Source organism: Ursus maritimus, unplaced genomic scaffold (assembly GCF_017311325.1).
Source record: "Ursus maritimus isolate PB19 unplaced genomic scaffold, ASM1731132v1 scaffold_7, whole genome shotgun sequence".
NCBI classification, from domain to species: Eukaryota; Metazoa; Chordata; class Mammalia; order Carnivora; family Ursidae; genus Ursus; species Ursus maritimus.
In genome coordinates this window covers 5,602,640-5,622,407 of record NW_024426885.1, presented here as the reverse complement: position 1 = coordinate 5,622,407, position 19,768 = coordinate 5,602,640, and the positions used below count along the sequence as shown (strand labels likewise).

The 19,768-nt window shown below is 54.4% G+C and overlaps 1 protein-coding gene across 1 annotated transcript in view; it reads left to right on the top strand.

Moving 5' to 3' along the window:
• Window positions 1-469: 469 nt before the first annotated feature.
• The window catches only part of DOCK1 (dedicator of cytokinesis 1), a 495,125-nt gene continuing 475,826 nt past the window's right edge, over window positions 470-19,768 (top strand). Inside the window, 1 exon segment of the mRNA XM_040623969.1 lies at window positions 470-594. Coding sequence (XP_040479903.1) covers window positions 549-594 — 46 coding nt within the window. The 5' untranslated portion in view covers window positions 470-548.

Here is a 19,768-nt window from a genome sequence, read left to right as displayed (position 1 = left end):
GTCCCGCAGTGAAAGGACCACGTGCTCGGTCGGGCAGGCTCTTCCCAGGGAACCCCGGGGTTTGCTCTGCTCCAGGAGGACTCCTTACACCAAGGCGGAACCCGAATCCGCGCTCCGAGCCCCATGCTGTGCAAACCCCAAGCTTCATACGTGTCATAGAGTCCCCCTCGCCCCCTCCTCCCGGGGCGCCCCCCTCTCGTCGTGGGACAGCCGGGGTCCGGGGACTCCGCGCAGAGGGAGCGGCCGCTCCGCTGTGGTGTCCCGAGGGAGGGGGCGTCCGGCGGGCCGCGCGCGGGAGACACAGGCTGCGGCGCGCGGTGCCGGACGCAGGGGCAGTGCTCACAGGCCCCGGGCCGGCCCGCCTCTCGCCGGCGCTCCCGGCCTTTCCCATCCGGCCCGCGACGCTCCGCCCGCCCCGTCCCACATGACACCGCCTCCGCCGCAAACTTTTTCCTCCCATCCTGTCGCGGCTCGAAAGGAATGGAAAATGGCGGCCTAGGCGCGGAGTTTCCTGCCCGAGCGGCGGCGGCGGCTCTCGCGGCGGCGCCATGACGCGCTGGGTGCCCACCAAGAGAGAGGAGAAATACGGCGTGGGTGAGCTCCGCGCGCCCCACTCCGCGCCGGGCCGGCCCGACCTCCCCGCGGCGCGCGCTCCGGAGGGGCGGCGGGGCCGGGCGGGGCGCGGCGGGCTGGCGGGCGGGAGGGAGGGCGGGCGGGGGCGCCGGAGCCTGTTGCCGCCGGCCCGGCCCGAGTGCCCGGCGCCCCCTCCGGAGCGCGGGCGAGCGGGGCCGGGGACTCGCGGGGGCGGGCCGTGTCACTTCCCGAGGCGTCCCCCTTCTCCCCCGCCACCCAGCTCCCGGGCGGGCACCCGGTGGCGGAGCCCTCCACCCTCCCGGGCCGCCCGAGCTCAAACCCCATTCTGCCCGCGGCCGAAGCCTTCGGATGGGCTGGCCGGGCCGCCCCCGGGTCATTGTTCTGCCGCGTCTTTCTGCTTTTTGGGTGAAGTTGCGTGCAGGGTCTGGAGTTCCCCGGGCGGGCAGTTGCAAGTTGCAGGGATCCAAGCGAAGAGTTGTGCTCTCTCCCGGTGGGAAGTGGCGCGCGCGACCTGGGCGGGCCGGGCGCCCTGCCCGCCACTTGGTGCCCCTGGCCTGGACCGTGCGGGGACCCCCGGAGCGGACGAGCGCTCTGGCGTCCCCGGGCTCGGGGAGCGGGTTGCTGAGGGCGGGACTGTTTTGGCTCCGCCGCTCTTTGTCGTTTCCTGAGGGGAGTGGGGGGAGTCGGGTTGCAAGTTTACATTTCGGGCCGAATGAGTACACATTCCGGAGAGCGAGGCTTTCCTTGATGGCAGAACAAACAGACCCCAGCCCTCGTTGCTCCCCGCTGCCCTTCTCGCCGGGGATTTGCAGGCTGGCTGCCAAGGTCTGGGGTCCAGCCAGTGCTTTCTCGCCCACCCCTGTCGGGAGTCGGGGCCGTGGCTGCTCTCCGGGATCCCGGACCCTGGACCTTCGCAGTTTTCAGTCTGACTTCCCTGCCGCTCCTTCATCACCTCCATCACCCAGGCTACACTTTGCCTGACTTGTAAGGCCTTTTGTGACCTTGGTCTCCTCTCTGCCGCCAGGTTGTGCCCTCCCGGGGCTCCTCCTGCCGGGGCTTCTGCTCCTGCTCCCGCTCCCGAAGCGGGCAGGGCCCCCTGTCGCTGAGCTTTTGCGGTGCCATACGTGCCCTCACTGCTGGTGTCCTCCAGAGCTGGCCCTCTGACTTGAGCAAGCCTCCAGGGCGCCCTAGCCCTCGGGGTTCTTTCTTTTTTGTGATTACAGTGGCTTGTCTCTACTCCATGTCTGTGGTGTGACAGTGGAGCTGTTTGGACAGTGGCTGTGGGAACAGTCAGTCCTGAGACAGTCCTAGTCTTCTGGGCCCAAACTCATCTTGTACATGCCGAGCTGGGGGGCCTTCCTGATTCAGGACCACTATTCCTGAGCTCTCTTCCCAGCCCATTTCTAGAGATGAGGAAGCAGAGGCTTACACATGGGCATGGAGGGCAGGGGCAGAGGTGGGCTTTGTGACTCTGGGACCTGCGTGTGTAAGCAACACCCTGGGTGCCTCCATATGGTTTCATCCCACCTCTCCGGATAGAAGTGTCGCCATCCATCTGCAGCGGTGGGGGGACGGGTGGGGTGCACATTCTGCTAGGGACTGCTTCAGGTGTGGTGACAGTGGGGGTCTGGGCTGTGGAGAACCTGCTGGGTGTGTGTGTGTGTGTGTGTGTGTGTGTGTGTGGAGTGAGCTGAGGACTGGAACACAGCAGGGACTGATAGAGGAGTGCCTGGAGCACTCCGGAGTGGCAGGAGGCAAGCAGCCACAGATGTCTGTGGGGAGGAGGCAGGGAGCAGTCCTAGCCCTGGCTGAGGGCTGGCCTCCCCCCCCCCCAGTCCCGTGGGGTGGGACTCCTGTCACTCCCACTTGACAGAGGCTGAGAGAAAACACATTGTTCATACCACTCGTAAGGGCTCCATCTGGGATTGGAACCGGGCTCTGGAGTTCACACCATCCCACTGAGCGCCAGGAGGTGGGGAGGGGCTTCTCTTTGGAGCTGCATGTTAAGATACATGGACACCTTTTGTTGGCTCCCAGCGTGACCTGATGGTGTTAGTGAGGACACTGACCTGATGGTGTTAGTGAGGACACTGTCGGTGTGGCACCTGTTGAGTTGCTTGACTGTCCTATCTAGGGAAGACCAAAGGGAGCATTCAGTGACAGAGTGAGTGGGGTCGTCTTGCTGGGGAGGTGACTGTGGGCAAGAACATGCTGTGTCCCTCCCCATTACGTCACACATGTTCCAGAAGCTTAGCCAGCACTCATTGTGGTGACTTCCAACATCACACCTTTGGCTAATGCTGTGGTTTTAAGAAAAGTCTGTGTTGGAAAGTTTCCAAAGGACCGTGTCCTGGATGGTTTTGCCAGGCAATTCTAGGAACAGTGCGAATGGCTTGTCACGTGGAGAGGGTGGCTGCTCTCCTTGGTTTCACTAGGGTGGAGCCGAGGCCGCAGGATGCGGTAGAAGGGACGGGTCAACACAGCTTTTTCAGCATCGGTGGGAGCTTTAAATGACCAGAGGCCCGCCAGGCAACTCTTGATTCCGGGCAGAAGGGAAGGCGAGGATGCTCACATCCGGGTCAGCCCAAGCTCTCCACTGTTCTAGGAGCTGGCACTGGAGGGTCTCAGGAAGGGAAGACAGAAGTGCTGGGGGGCAGGGATTCATTCCCATTAGCTAATGGGCTGTTTCCGCCTAAGGGAAAATTACTGGCCATCCCCCTTACCAACCACAGCGTTTTTTGGGGGAGCCTAACAACAGGGCTGTGTTTCCTTGGAGGGCTGTGGCGGGTCGTGGGTGGGCCTTGCTTCCACTCCGACCACTGACTTGGCGGGATGCATGAATCACGAGGGGAAAGAAAATGATAAAACTCCATCTCATTTGGAAACATGAATCATGGCTCATTGTTTGCAAGTACTTGGAATCTGTTAGAAGCATTGTTTGTAAATGAGACACTTCAGTTATTTATTTATTTTGTAAATTGGAGAAAGGAGTAAACAGCTGATCTATTGCTTCCTCAGCAAGGGAGGAAATGCTGGTGTCTCCCCCTCATTTATTCCAGTGGGGGTTGGGGTTGCCCCTAGGACATTTACTGGTCAGTTAATGTCTCCCCCTGGTCTTGAATTGGGTGGGTCAGTGTTTATAGGTTTGGTTAGTTAACACAGGGATGTATTTCGACCTGTCATACCAAGGGCTTGAACTGGGTGAACTTTTCCATCATCCATCAGCTATAGGCAGAGTCTGAGGTCTCAACGGCAATTAAATTATTACAGATCTGTTCCTAAGATGAGGTGAAAAGGTGCAGTGCGTTCTAGTCACACCTGAGGATGGGGTGCTCACCTTTCTTGTTGGTGTGAGAGACAGAATAATGCACCCCCCCAAATGTCCATGCCCCGATCCCCAGAACCTGTAAATATGTTATGTGACATGGCAGAAAGGGCTTTGCAGATGTGGTTAATGTAATGAGACTGAGAGTTGGAGAGATGATCTTGCATTATCTACGTGTGCCCCCCAAAGCAGAGAACTTTTTCTGGCTGGTCACAGAATTGTGGAGTCAGAGGTTCCGAGCCTGGGCAGGGTCCCAGGTACAGTTGCTGGCCCCAAGATGTAGGAGCCCACTTGCAAGGACCAGAGAAAGCCCAGGGAGCTCCGGGCACCTCTCAGCTGGCAGCCAGCAAGGAAGCAGGGACCTTAGTCCTACAGGCACAACTGGATTCTGCCAGCACCCGAGTGAGCCTGCAAACAGATCCCTTCCTGAGCTCCTCACGAGAGCCCAGCTGGCCAACAGCTGGACTTTGAGACCCAGAGCCACTGAGTGCCTGACCTGGGGAGCTGTGAGATTATCCCTGTGGACCCTTTGAAGCTGCTCAGGCTGTGGCCGTTTGTTAAAGCGGCAAGAGAAACCTAACAGAGTTGGTGCTGAGAGCAGTTTGGGAAATTAAGGTTCTCTTGGTAGCCTTCCGCTTTGTTATGGAGGGGATTGAACACCAGCAGACCCAGTGTGGGTGCTTCATTCTGGCTTTTTCTACAGAGAGCTCAAAGGGGATGCGGGTGTTGGTGCTGCAGACACCTTGAACTCCTGGCTCTTACTCCTTATGTGGCCCGTAAGCAAATCACTCAGTTTCCTGAGCCTCGGTTTCCCTGTCTGGACGGTGGAGCTGAGCCTGGCTACCACAAAGACCAAAGACGATGCATTGAGATGTTGGTAGAGTGGGGGCATCGAGTTTGAGGTCAGCCAAGCACTCAGTGGAGTGTTACTTTTATTAATTTTTTGTTTAATAAAGTGCGGTTCAGAAATGTAGTGACAAGTGACTTTCCATTTGGACTTGACAGGCACAGTTGCAGCAAGAATACTTGTCTTCAAAACGTGATTTCTTAATGGTGTGTTTTGCCCCTCTATGGGGGGAAGGTCTCATTTGCTTGGTGTTGGGGAGCATGACTTGTGTGTATTTAGATTACTTCTGAGTGATGATAACTGCTAGGAGTAGTGTAATATCCACATAAATTTGGGAGTGTGGGAGTTGCAGAGAGATCTCTTTTGTTATCTAGAGTAGCAAGCAAGCTGCTACTTTGGGGAAGAAAAATTAGATTTGATTGTAAGTAAATAGAAATGCGGACATTTTCATTCACTGGAGTTGCAGAAAAACCAAATTAGGGCATATTATATTTCTACAAACCTTATTTTACTTCGAAAACATAAAAAATTTTAAATTTATTGTTGTGCCAATGTTTGCCCGGAATATCACATCTTGTCAGGATTGTCTTGGGTTGGTGAAAAGTTCCTTCTCTTGTTCCCTGCCTTCCCTGTATCCTTCAATCCTTCCTTCCTCCTCTTTTTTATTTTTTCTTTAACTTTGTATTTTCAGATAATTATAAACACGTACGTTTGTAACAAATGATACAGAGAGACTCCCATATACCCATTGCCAATTTCCCCCAAGGAGACATCTTGCCAAACTGTAGTACCGTACAGAGCCAGGGTATTGGCAAGGATTCAGTCCAGGTACAGAGCACTGCCATCACCCCGGGACCCCTCCTCGTGTCCTTTGATAGCCACACCCACCTCGCTCCTCCTTTGGATTGATTTTTGTCCCGCCGCATGATTCTCTGGAGACCGTTAGGTGGTTGTGTGTCTCAGAGTGGTTCCTTTTCACTGCCGGGTGGTATCACACCGCAGACAGAGCAGCCATTCACCTGCTGAAGGACGTCTGCGCTTTGGCCATTATGAGTAAAGCTACTAGGAACATTTATGCACAGGTGTTCGTGTGAACACAAGTCTTCACTTTCTGGGACAAGTGCCCGGGAGTGCCATTGCTCACTTGCACGTGTTGCGTGTTTGGATTTTTAAGAAAGTGCCGAGCTGTTCCAGAGTAGCTGCACCATGTTGCATTCCCACCAGCCCCGTGTAGGTGACCTGGGTTCTCCCTGCCAGCCTCTCTTGTCCCGCTTGTCTGTTTTAGCCAGTCTGATGGAGTGTGGTGGTGCGTGGTTGTGGTTTGGATTGGCGTCTCCCTCTGTGCAGCCCCTCCTTGAAGGTATCGTGGTGTCATGTGGGAGCTGAGCCTGTGGGCTGAGGGCTGGAAGGCTGCTGCCAGAGGCGGAGCTTGCAGAGGTGCGGCGGGAGCGGGAAGAGGAGGTCTTGGGGTGGGAGGCCGGTAGGGCTGTGCAACAGGTTGGGGACAAGCAGTGCCCCACGCCCCTGGCTGACCGCGGGGCACGATGTTCAGACACCTCCGCTGTGCCTTGAGAAGGTCTTCCGAGGGGTAAGCCCTGCAGAGGGGACCCCGGGAAGGGTCAGAATTTGACTTTTAGCCCTGGTGTGGCCACTCTTCATTGATGTGACCTGGGGCAAGTCTCTGAGCCTCTCCTAGCTGGTTCCACGTTTTCAAAATGGAGGATAATACTTGGCCTTGTGTACAAGGTCAGGCTGAGGGGGGGGTTCACGGGAACTAAAGGACAGTTAGGGCACTTTGGGAACATTGTTACGTCAATAGCGGCAGCATTGTACCTGTTTGCTTTTATCGATAGGTGGGAAGTGCTTTGGGACCCTCCCTCAAGTCAACATGTAAAGTGTGTGTATTAGTTTGCTGCCTTAACCAAGTACCACTCTGAGGGCCTTAAACTGCAGGAATTTATTTTCTCAGTTCTGGAGGCTGGAAGTCCAAGGTCAAGGTGCTGGCGGGGTTGGTTCCTTCTGAGGCCTTCTGCTGGGTATGTGGATGGCTGCCTTCTCAGTGTGTCCTCACAAGATCTTCCTCAGTGGTGTTGATGTCCTCACCTCCTCTTATTGGATTTGGGCCCACCCTCATGACATCATTACCTCAGTCATCTTTTTAAAGACCTTGTCTCCAAAGCCATTCTGAGTTATGGGGGGGCGGGTAGAGCTTCAGTGTGTGAATTTTGGGGGACATAACCCATAACATGATTATCACAAGTAAGATGTTCCCTCTGGATTTTTGTGGTGCTTTGGTGGCCACCCTCTGAGTGATTGTTTTCTGCAAGGTCATGGATCCCCAGTTCCTTGGGGAAGCCTGGAAGAAGGGAGGAGGGAGATGAGAGGTGGGAGCTCACAGCATGAGCCCACCCTCCCTCACAAGGCTCACGGAATCTAATTTAAGGAATCAAATTAGTGTCTGTGTTCAGCCTTGGAAATTTCTTGTAATCAAATTGGTGACGGGATGATACAATCAGGGAGTCTGAGACCTGAACAGGAAGTTGAGCAGGTTGTAAGTGTGGTCAGTCACATGGGGGCCGCACCTGGGGAACAGCTCTTCCGCAGGGGTGGCCCCGTCCCACTCCACCTGCCAGTGCTCACTTGCCTGTTGCGTTAGGAGACTGAGACCCCAGCTTGGCTGTATTTCCAGCTTTTTTTTTTTTTTAAAGATTTTATTTATTTATTCAACAGAGATAGAGAGAGCCAGTGAGAGAGGGAACACAAGCAGGGGGAGTGGGAGAGGAAGAAGCAGGCTCGTAGCGGAGGAGCCTGATGTGGGACTCGATCCCATAATGCTGGGATCATGCCCTGAGCCGAAGGCAGACGCTTAACCGCTGTGCCACCCAGGCGCCCCTGTATTTCCAGCTTCTTATCACTTGTAGTATTGGCATGTGGGTAGGGTGGCCAGGCTCCCTGTGGTTCTAGAATGCTAGTTGTCCAGTGATGGCAAGGGCGCCTTTGGTACCGGCATCGCATCGTCACTGTTGGGCCAAGGGCACAGCTCCGGGGCTGCTCTTCACTCTGTAGGCCGTGCAGCTGGCTCTTCAACCCCGTTACACCTCGTAGTCTGCACAGGCCCTGGGCACTCACGGAAGTGCTTTAATTTCGGTAGCTAATGGGGCGAGGGCAGGTGTTGGCATGTGACAAATACCTAGCCCCATGCTTCCTGATGATCTCTCAGAAGCGCAGTGTTAGTGGGGCGCTCGGCAGCCTTCCACGTCCCTGCATGCACATGAGATGCTGACATTTCTATACACGGGCACTCGCTGCTTCTAAAAACCAGGTGGTTTCACCCCAGACAGATGTCTGTCAGCTTGTTAACTTTTCATTTGGGTGCCTCAAGGAGGAAAAGGTGTTCTCTCAGTGAGGGGTATGTGCGAGAAGATCCCAGATTGGGGGGCACGGAGATGCATCTTTGAATCTCAGCTCCATCTCTTGCCAGCCAGGTGACCTTGGGTGAGTTATTTACCCTAAGCCCGAGCTTCTCCTTTGTAAATCTCCTTTGATAATACCATCCTCCTCCGGGTTCTGGGGATAAAGAGAGATAAGCCAGCACAGACCTGGCCCTGGGTCCGTGCTTGGTAGCTGTTTCTTTCATGCTCCCCTCGGCCCCTCAGTCTGTGCGACTACAGCCACATGGGCGCCATTGTCTCTCCAGCCCCTGCTTGTTGTAAGGGAGGGTCCGAGATGGGAAGAGATGTTTGATGGCTTCCCTAGAATTTTAGTGTTTGCTCTGAGGTCCTATTAGGTCGGACTTCCTACTGATGCCCAGAGCTCCTGAAGGGACCAGGTGAAGGGAGCCCAATAAAGCTTACGTGGATAAATCTCTTCCCCAAAATGCCACTCGGAGTCTTTGTCCTGGTGGCATTGCTGTTCACGATTGCAGTTGGCGGCCGCGTTGCCTCCAGAGCGCGATACACATTTTGTGTGCCATCTTGAGTGATTTTGTTTAACTTACTCGGATGGTTAGGTACGCTTTTGTATGTAAAGGTAACTGTTGTGAGTTCTTTTCTGAATTAGGGTTGTCAGGCTGCTGTAACAAAGGCCCCAACATTTCCTTGGCTTCCTGCGATGAAAGTTTGTTATTTGTTTAAAGTGGCTGGTGGGGAGGGGGTGTAGGGTCTCTGCTGCCTCTAGTCATCCGGGACTCAGTCTCCTTCTGTCCTGTGCCTCTGCCCTCCACTAGGCTCTTGGGCTCCTCGCCTTTCAGCCTGTGGATGGGGAAAGAAAGAGATGGAGGACCTTTCTCGGGGGCTTTTCTCCCCTGCCGGGGCTGGAGGTGGTGCCTGTCCCGGAGCCCAGTGCCTGGCCCCACCGAACAGCGCCTGGGCCTTGGAAATAGAGTCTAGCTGTGTGCCCTGCAAGAAGTGGAGGATGTGCATACCAGGGTCTCCTCTAACGGGTTCCTGTCGACACCTACTTTCTGCTAATCAGGAGGAGTTAGACCCTTCAGCGTTATTGGCATCGAACACAGAGCTTGTAAGTTGTCACACCATTTTGTCCCTGAGAGTCACTTGGCAGAACAGATGTCCAGACCCTGACGAAGATATGAAGACAGGCAAATAAGAACAGGTGCTGCCTTTTTCCTTGGCCTATTATCTGCTCTTTCCGTCTTGTAGATTCCAGGATGTCCTACACCGTAGACCTGGCCCAGAGAGTACTTCTTGGGGGGCGGGTAGACCCGTGAGCGTAAGGGAGGCTGCCTTCTCAATGAGTCATCTTCATGTTTGTCTGGCAAGTTCCTGTTCTCACCATCCTGAAACATATGCAGCACCCCCAGATCCCCTTCCTGCGTCTTTGGCATTTTTTTGGCCTCAGAAGGTGGTGTACTAAAGCCTGCTTGTTAGAACTATGTCTTTGTTTCTAAGTGTTGGTTTTTGTTTATTAGAATGGAATGTTAATATTCTGAAATAACACGTGTCTTCATGACTAAGCATGCACGAAAAAAGGCTATAAAGGTAAATCAGTCACAGCTATAGTAACTTAAAGTTAGGTTGGGGGGCCATTCTAATGTAGGGTAAAGAGCACTGGACTGGGAGTCAGAATGCCTGGAATCCAGGCCAGGGCGCCACTCTTCTGCCTTATCTACCCTCCCCGGCCTCAGGCCCTTGGAGATGGGGCAATAGTGGCCTCCATTTATACCACTTCGCCACCGTGCGTAGAGGAACGAGCAAGATAGTGCATGTGGTAGAGCTTTTGGAAGGAGAAAGTACTCCTTTCTATTATTTCCTCTTCCAGAAGGAGAAAGTACTACTTCGTATTATTGATGTTAGCCTGTTCTAGAGAAAATATGTGATTTCTGGTGACGGTTTTAGTCACTTTCTTATTGGAAAAGGGCAGCGTGGCAGCGTGGGCATTACTTTTCCCAAGGTTTTGTAGTTTTGTTTTATTACTAGATGAGTTGTCTAGTCATTGGTGAACAGGGTGAGCTGATGAGCCTTCTGAGTAAGCCCTGAGCTGAGCAGTTGAACCGACGCGAGGTGGATAGTGTTGAAGGGGAGTGTGTCCCAGCTTCCGTGAGCCACGCACTGGGTGGAAGCCACAGAGAAACTGTAGGTCAGAGAAAACTGTGCTTTCAAATAACCTTCCTGCCTTGCTTCCAGTGTGCTCGCCAGCATTGTTCTTAGACGTGGGGGATCCGGAGCCGCCCTCCTGGGGCGCAGATCCTGGTACAGCTCAGCAGTCCCTTATGTGAAATGCTTGGGGCACCGGTGTTGCTGAATTCAGGTTTGTCTTGCTGTGGAGAGGAAGATGGAACCCGTGCAGAAGGCTCACGTGCACGCCGCACCCCCCAGCAGGTCCGAGGACGCCCCTGCAGTCAGACATGTTGATGAGGCTGCGAGGAGTGTAGGGTCACCTGCGACGTGAGGGAGGGGACCTGTGATCAGCCTGCTGTCCGCTCAGGCTCAGTTTTTGCCATTTAATGAATCACAGAAAACTCTGGTGTCTTGAGTTTTGGGAGATTGCGGGGACATGGATGTGTTTGATGTTTTTCATGGCGACACCAGCACATTCAGTGCTTGTCCGTCCTGGGCTCTCAGGTTCTCTGAAGCAGAGCTTTCAGACTGTGGTGGCTGTTGCCTCCTTGGAAACCCTTTAAAAAATGTCCTTCCTAGCCTTCTGGCCTCATTTCCTGCTATGCTCCTATCCGGCTGGGTGCTGGGCTGCTCCCAGGTCCCAGTCTGTGATTTGCCCATTCCTGCCTTAGCTTCTTCGGACTTGTGCCCCGGGCCCAGCATTGCAGGTCTCATCCTCTCTGCCTCCTGACCCCTCCGGAAGAGACTGCCCCTCTGTTCACAACCCGGGCTGTGGCAACAAGTGTGTGTGAGGGCTGAGGGCCCAGCAGGAATGGCCCTGAGTCCCCAGGGCATGGGAGTCTTGAGGCAGAAGGAGGGGTGGGGGGTTGTAGAGACAGCATGGGGAGGGGGCAGGTGCACCCCAAGGTCAGGGATTCAGGGTTGAGGAAAGGCCTGCCTTCCTCCAGATCTCACAGCGTTGTGGTTTTCTCTTCCTGGTATCCTGAGCCAGAATGTCCTGAGGCAGATGCGTGGGTCATGTAGCTGCGTGGCCAGGAGGCTGAGCTCTAGGTGGTGGGGCGCCGCGAGGGGCCTGGAGCAGCTGGCCCTGATTCTGGATGAGAGAGGCCCAGCTCTGCCCAGGGGTACCGGTGGTGTACCCGGGAAGTGACCTGTTTGAGGCTCAGTGCCTTCGTCCTGTGAATGTTCAGGGATATCACTGCCTGTGGAGGCTGCCCCGTCAAAGCCAGCACTAGTGTCCACGTTGGGATGCGTGCATGGGGGACTCTGCACCCCTCTGTGCTCCGGTGTGCTCCCTTGTCGACTGTGGATAACAGTAGTTGCTGCCTTACAGAATTGCTTGAGGGTTAAATGAGCTAATTCACGTAAAACTGGGTTTCTGGACCTGTGTACTCTTGACATCCTGGGCTGGATAATGTTTGGTTGGGGGGGGGGGGCTGTGCTGTCCCTTGTTGGGAGCTTAGCAGCATCCCTGGCCTCTACACTAGATCTCAGTGTGACAGCCTACATAGCTGTAGCTGTTGCCACATGTCCCCTGTGGGCAAGATGGCTCCCCTGCGGCAACCACTGGTATGAAGTGCAGGGGTGAAGCCTGCAGGGGTGAAGCTGGACTCTGAGGCAACACCCACTGGCTGTTTACTGTGGTATCGTGCTGGTGTTGCTGGAAGCAGAGGCTCTCCTTATACCTGGGAAGGCAGGCTGGAACCCTGCAGGACTGCTTCCTGAAGGATATGTGTTGGGGAGAGGTGGGAGGGGAGGAAACGGGGAGGAAGCGGGGAGGGTAGGGGCCTCCCGCCAGGCCTGCTGGCCGTGGGAAGGTGGTCGGGAGCCAGCTGTTGTCTCTTCTCCTTTCTGAGAAACATAAATGGCAAGTTCTAGGACAGATGTGCAGCTTACCAGGGAGATTGTGGACCTTCCCCACATTCTTCCTAAACAATACCTTTCTGGCTGCCCTGAGACTTCCAGAAATACAGGAGCTCAGGCATTCGCCGTTGGAGTTGTATTTGCTGGAATAAAGGCACTTATCAAGATTCCTTTTTTCCCCCCGAAAATAATAACTTATTTTCTTTAACATAATTGACTTTTCCAGGGGCAAATAATGATTTAGCAGGAGGGAAATGTGATTATTTTTCTTCCAAATTGCTCTGCTTCTATTAACTTCACAAGATTTATTTTCAAGTCCTTCTAACGTCATGTGTGTTCTGCTGCCTATTTTTCAAAGGCAGGAATNAGGAATGCGTCCTGGTCCTCCAGGCACTGTGGCCAGACTGCCAAGTTTCTTCAGATTGTTCTTGGGGAGTGTGGCTTTGAGGATCAGTCTGGAGAGACCAAAGGGAGGGAGAGGTGAGGATGGGATCCAATACATGGGAGTCCCACATACAAAGGGGATGGATGGCACTCAGTCCGGCTGACCTCGGTGATGTCTGGTGGTATTTCTTTACCCAAACTCTGCTATAGCCCACCCTGCGTAGCCTGGCAGTGCCACCGTGCGTTTGCATATGTTCTCCTCTCTGTCTATAAATAGTCTTTATTTACCTTCCACCTCCAGGCTCAGCTCAACTTGTAAACCTTTCTCGACTCACCAGGCTGAGTGAGGGCCCGCCCCCATGCTGCTCTCTGCAGTTCCATTACATACTTCTACTTGTGGGGCCAGTTGGTGCACCTTACGCGTGGCCCCTGCTGGACAGAGGGCCCTTGAGGACAAGGAGGACAAGGACTGAGTTGTGTTCCTTTCTCTATTCCCCTGCACCTGGTATGGTCCCTGGCACACCTGTTGCATGAAGGCGAACGGACAGAGGGATTTTATCCCAGCCAAGCATTGGGAACTAACTTGAAAGCTGCAGATCTCCTGTTGGTGGAGAGTCACATCTCAGGGTGTGTGGCCCCTTCTGGGACGTGTGACAGAATCGCTCAGGAATCCAGTGTGTGATTGTGTTCAATGGACTTACAGCTCCCCCACCCTGGGCTGTGGGTGGTTCCCTAAGAAGAGGCTCTGTCCTGAATGAAAGTGGACACCCGGTGCCATGCTGCACATAAACTTGGTGACCAGGCAGCTCAGCCACACCTCTGGTCATGGGTTCCTCAGATAGCTGGGGGCATTGCCAGCGTGTTTGTGACTTGGTTTTTCCTAGAACTTGCGGCCCCCCACCCCCCAAGCTTCCCCTCCTCTCAGGCTGCCGCTTAAGTCCTTCTGCATGTGTTGCTCTCAGTCTGGCTGTTGGGATCAAGTGCAGGGACTGGATGAGCAGGAGGAGAGGAGAAGGAAAACCCAGTTTGCAAAGCAGATGGCAGGGCAAGTCCCAGCTCCGGGTCCTGGTGGCTGTGGAACCCCAGGGAGGCTCTGAGCAGCTTTCGGGGCCTGTGATCATCTGTAAAGTGAGATCCTTGCCCCAGTCTCTCCTGCCCTGCAGCATGGTGATGAGATGCCGGTGACGTCAAAGTAGACCGTATACACTGAAGTACTTTGTGCCTGCAGAGCGGTGAGCAGCAGAAAGGAACAGTCGGACATTTTTGTTTAGATTTTTTCTGTCGAGCTCCAGATAACAAATACCTTAGGTTTTGCTGGCCAGGAGGCAAAATAGAGGGTACTACATGGGTATGTATATAATCATTAAAAAGGTGGACCCACTCGGGGTGCCTGGATCGCTCAGTCGGTTAAGCATCTGACTCTTTTTCTTTTTTTTTTAAAGATTTTATTTATTTATTCGACAGAGATAGAGACAGCCAGCGAGAGAAGGAACACAAGCAGGGGGAGTGGGAGAGGAAGAAGCAGGCTCACAGCAGAGGAGCCTGATGTGGGGCTCGATCCCATAACGCCGGGATCACGCCCTGAGCCGAAGGCAGACGCTTAACCGCTGTGCCACCCAGGCGCCCCTAAGCATCTGACTCTTGATCTCAGCTCAGGTCTTCATCTCAGGGTCCTAAGTCCAAGCCCTGCGTTGGGCTCCACGCTGGGCGCGGAAACTCCTTAAAAACAAAGAAACAATGGAGCCACTCGAAAGTGTAAAAATCAGAAGATAGTTTGGCAATTCCTCAAAAAGTTTTAAACACGCAACTACCGTGTCACTCAGAGATTCCACTGCTGTGTCTGTTTCCTGAAGAACTGCAAGCAGACGTTCCAACAAATATGTGTACATAAACGTGCACAGAGCTCCTCTTTACAGCACCTGAAACATGACGCATGGAAGCCGTCCACATGTCCATCGGCAGATGAGTGCGAAAATCAGACATGGCGCAGCCATACAACGGAAGATGATTGAGTCATGAAAGTGAATGCAGCACTAACACACACTACAGCATGGGTGAGCCTAGAACGCGTTATGCGGAGTGAAAGAGGACAGTCACAGAAGGACATATGTCTTAGGATTCTCTCTGTGTAGGAAACGTCCAGAATAGGCAAATCCATAGACCCGGAAAGCAGATGACTGGCTGCCGGGGGCTGGGGGAAGAGGGAACGGGGAGCGACTACTATAATGGGGATGAGGTTTCCTTGGCCGGAGATGAAAATATTTTAGACTTGAACTACGTAGAGTTGGTGATTGCACGACACCGTGAATGTACTAAATGCTACCAGATCGTACACTTCCTTCCTTAGTTTATTTATATATTCACTTATTTTACTCCTACAACATCGCTGTGAAATGAGCGCTATGTTTGATCTCCATTCTACAGGGGAGACCGAGGCACTGAATTTAACTAATTGCTTTAACCAAATCATACACTTTCAAGTGGATAATTTTATGTTACGTGAGTTTTACCTCATTAAAATAAATGATGGAAAACATTCTTCGTGGATGGGCAGTACAAAGTCAGCCCGTGGCCGGATTTGGTCTGCGGGCCGTGGTTTGCCAGCCCCGGGTTTAGAGTCTTCATGACCCTTTCAGTTTGGAATAATGACTGTTTTGTCATAGTATTATGTACTAATTAGAAAAGGATGCAAGCTGTACGAAAGGTAGAAAGATGTCAGAATCTCATAGGCATTCTTGAAATAGTGTACCATTCAGAAATATCCACCCTTCCAAGTATACCTGTATTCCTGTGTTGAGTGTGGAGAGAAAAATGGGAGGTCCATAGACTTTTAAAGCTGAAAGGGCAATCAGTCACCCAGTTTTTTGGATTGAGGAGCAGGGGGTGGTGGGAGCAGAGCTGGGACCCTCTGTGGCATCCAATCCAGAGCTTCAGCGAACACTGGGGCCCTTCAAATGCTTGGAGTGGGGGAGGGGCAGTGAAAGGTGAGCGAAAGGTAAAAAAAAAAAAAAAAGTGATTTAACAGAAATCCAATTCTTTAGGGTTCCTGCCTCTTCAACCGTGTTGCTTCCAGTCGAACAGAAAATAAAATCTCCATTTTGCACTTTATCTGACCAGCAGTTACCAGTGGAGACCAGATGTGGTCAAGGGCTCTAAAACATTTGTCTGCACGATTTCCCTCTTTGATCTCTGTGATTTATAGGCAGGCACTTAAAGGTGGGATTAACGTGGAATGAGCCTTCAGAGTGAAGAATCTAAGTCCCTGGATGTGAAGGATTGGATGAAAGTGTTTTTTAAGGACAAAGTTTTAATAATCGTGGCATAAACAGTATTGCATTAGTACTTCTATTTTTAAAGTCATTGTTTTATTTACCTGCCAAAGTCTGCCACTTACCCGCAGGTATGTGCAGCTGCTTTGCAGATTTTCTTTCAATGTGTCAGCCTACAACATTTTTTCTTTTCTTTTCTTTTCTTTTCTTTTCTTTTTTCTTTTCTTTTCTTTTCTTTTTCTTTTTCTTTTTCTTTTTCTTTTTCTTTTTCTTTTTCTTTTTCTTTTTCTTTCTTTCTTTCTTTTTTTTTTTTACCAGCTTATAACATTTTCACTGGGCTTGCACCTTTATCACTGACCTGGTCCTGATTCACCTCATGTTTGGGAGGGCACCACTAGCCCTAAGAAATGGGATGGTGGTGTCGACTCTTGTTCGCAGTTTTTATGAACATTTCTTGTTGCATGCAGCCCGCCTGGCTGGGCAGTCGGCCTAATTTGCCTTCTGCTTATGTTCTAAAGTACTTTTAGTTATGTGTATGTGTGTGCAATGAAGTTAGAGCTGCGTGAAATCCTGGCACTACCTAGTCCTGCTTCTTCACTTTACCCAGTGGGTCTCCTCATGCCATTTCTTACCACTTGGGGGATTCACGGGTGTGTTTCTGAAATGTGCACGTTGCAGAGTGCGCGTAGGTGCGCCTATACGGACGAACTCCAAACCTCAGGGGACAGCTGAGACCCAAAAGGAATCATGTTACTAGAAAGCCTTTCCTGTGACACATTTAGAGCATGGAAGCTTCTGGTTTCTTCCTTTTCTGAGACGATAGGTCAGGGGAATACGTAGAATGTCAAGTAGAGATGACTCTTACCAATGAAGTAAGCCTTCCCTGACTGCTGCTGTTGCTTCGCGCCCTGAGCGTCGTCTTCGCCACAGCGGGCAGAGCGCCTGAGAGTTGGGCTGACGCGGATGGTGACTCTGTGCCGCGGGGAGACCGGCCCATGGCGCCTGTGGGGAGCTGTGACTGGAGGAAATGCTGTGGCAGTTTTAAGTCAGTGGTTAAAAAGTCAGCAGTGACCCGTGATGTCCGCGGGAGTGTGAAGGGCCGCTGAAGAATTATCCCGGCCGGGCTGGTGTGCAGACTGCAGTGTGTCAGGGAGGCGCTGGTGTGCGGACTGCAGTGTGTCAGGGAGGCGCTGGTGTGCGGACTGCAGTGTGTCAGGGAGGTGCTGGTGTGCGGACTGCAGTGTGTCAGGGAGGCGCTGGTGTGCGGACTGCAGTGTGTCAGGGAGGCGCTGGTGTGCGGACTGCAGTGTGTCAGGCCGGGCTGGTGTGCAGACTGCAGTGTGTCAGGGAGGCGCTGGTGTGCAGACTGCAGTGTGTCAGGGAGGCGCTGGTGTGCAGACTGCAGTGTGTCAGGGAGGCGCTGGTGTGCAGACTGCAGTGTGTCAGGGAGGCGCTGGTGTGCAGACTGCAGTGTGTCAGGGAGGCGCTGGTGTGCAGACTGCAGTGTGTCAGGGAGGCGCTGGTGTGCAGACTGCAGTGTGTCAGGGAGGCGCTGGTGTGCAGACTGCAGTGTGTCAGGGAGGCGCTGGTGTGCAGACTGCAGTGTGTCAGGGAGGTGCTGGTGTGCAGACTGCAGTGTGTCGGGCCGGGCTGGTGTGCAGACTGCAGTGTGTCAGGGAGGCGCAGGTGCGCAGACTGCAGTGTCGGGCCGGGCTGGTGTGCAGACTGCAGTGTGTCAGGCTGGGCTGGTGTGCAGACTGCGGTGTGTCAGGCCGGGCTGGTGTGCAGACTGCGGTGTGTCAGGGAGGTGCTGGTGTGCGGACTGCAGTGTGTCGGGCCGGGCTGGTGTGCAGACTGCAGTGTGTCAGGCTGGGCTGGTGTGCAGACTGCGGTGTGTCAGGGAGGCACAGGTGCGCAGACTGCAGTGTGTCGGGCCGGGCTGGTGCGCAGACTGCGGTGTGTCAGGCCGGGCTGGTGTGCAGACTGCGGTGTGTCAGGGAGGTGCTGGTGTGCAGACTGCAGTGTGTCGGGCCGGGCTGGTGTGCAGACTGCAGTGTGTCAGGGAGGTGCTGGTGCGCAGACTGCGGTGTGTCAGGCCGGGCTGGTGTGCAGACTGCGGTGTGTCAGGGAGGTGCTGGTGTGCGGACTGCAGTGTGTCGGGCCGGGCTGGTGTGCAGACTGCAGTGTGTCAGGGAGGTGCTGGTGTGCAGACTGCAGTATGTCCCAGGAAAGCGCTGAGTGGCTGCAGACTGCAGTGTGTCAGGGGAGGACGCTGGTGTGGAGACTGCAGTTGTCAAGAGGGAGGCGCTGGTTGTAGGACTGCAGTATGCAGGGAGGCGCCTGGTGTGCAGAGCGGCAGATGTGTCAGGCCGAGCTGGTGTGGCAGACTGTCGTGTGTCAGGGGGCGCTGGTGTGCAGACTGCAGTGTGTGTCAGGGAGGCGCTTAGTGTGCAGACTGCTGTGTCAGGAGGCGCTGGTGTGTGCAGACTTTGCAGTGTGTCAGGGGAGGCGCTTGGTGTGCCCAGACTGCAGTGTGTCGGAGCCGGGTTGGTGTGACGGACTACGCGAGTGTGTCGGCCAGGGGCGCAGGTGCGCAGACTGCAGTGTCGGAGCGGGCTGGGTAACTGCGAGGTGGTGTCAGGCTGGACGTGTCAGTGCGTGTGCAGGGGCTGGGTGCCAGACTGCGCAGTAGGGGGCAAGTGCGCAGACTGAGGTCGGGTCGGAAGACTGACCGGCAGTGTGTCAGGCTGAGCTGGTGTGGCCAGACTTGCGGTTCAGGCGGGGCTGGTGTGCAGACTCGCGGTGTGCAGAGGCGGGGTAGCTGGTGTGCAGACTACTGCGGTGTGTCAGGAGGTGCTGGTGTGCAGACTGCAGTGTGTCAGGCCGGAGCTGGTGTGCAGACTTGGGTGGTCGGGGCGGGGCTGGTGTGCAGACTGCGGTGTGTCCGGGGGTGCTGGTGTCGAGACTGCAGTGTGTCAGGGGAGGTGCTGGTGCGCGGCTGCGTGTGTGTCAGGAGGTGCTGGTGCGCGGCTGCTGCGGTGTGTCAGACCGGGCTGGTGTGCAGACTGCGGTGTGTCAGGCGGGGCTGGGCGTGCAGAATGCGTGTAGCTCGGGCGGGCGTGCGCGGGCTGCGGTGTGTCGGGCCGGCTGGTGCGCGAACTCGTGATTCGGGCCGGGCTGAGTTTGCAGACTGCAGTTGTCAGGGAGGTGCTGGTGTGCAGACTGCAGTGTGTCCAGGCCGGGCTGGTGTGCAGACTGCAGTGTGTCAGGCCGGAGCTGGTGTAGAACTGCAGTGTGTCAGGGAGGTGCTGGTGTGCAGACTTATCTACGGTTTATCAGGCGGGGCTGGTGTGCAGACTGCGGTGTGTCAGGCGGGGAGCTGGTGTCGGAGCTGCGGTGCTTGTCCGAAACCGGAGCTGATGCGCAGACTGCAGTGTGTCGGGCCGGGATGGTGTGCAGACTGCAGTGTGTCAGGGAGGTGCTGGTGTGCAGACTGCAGTGTGTCAGGCCGGGCTGGTGTGCAGACTGCGGTGTGTCAGGGAGGCGCTGGTGTGCAGACTGCAGTGTGTCAGTGAGGTGCTGGTGTGCAGACTGCAGTGTGTCAGGGAGGCGCTGGTGTGCAGACTGCGGTGTGTCAGGCGGGGCTGGTGTGCAGACTGTGGTGTGTCAGGCGGGGCTGGTGTGGTGACGGCAGTGTGTCAGGCTGCTATAGTTGTGAGTGTGGTGATTGAGTCGACTAAACAACACCATGTGTGTACAGTGTTTAGTGCGATGCCTGGCGCCTCGTCACCACTTGGTGCTGGAACACCTCACTGGCATAGCGTCAGCCTGAAAATCCATCCCTAGTGACAAACCACCTAAGTTTAGTGTACTTCTGTCTTCCGTTAAAAAATTTAAAAGAGATTAGAGC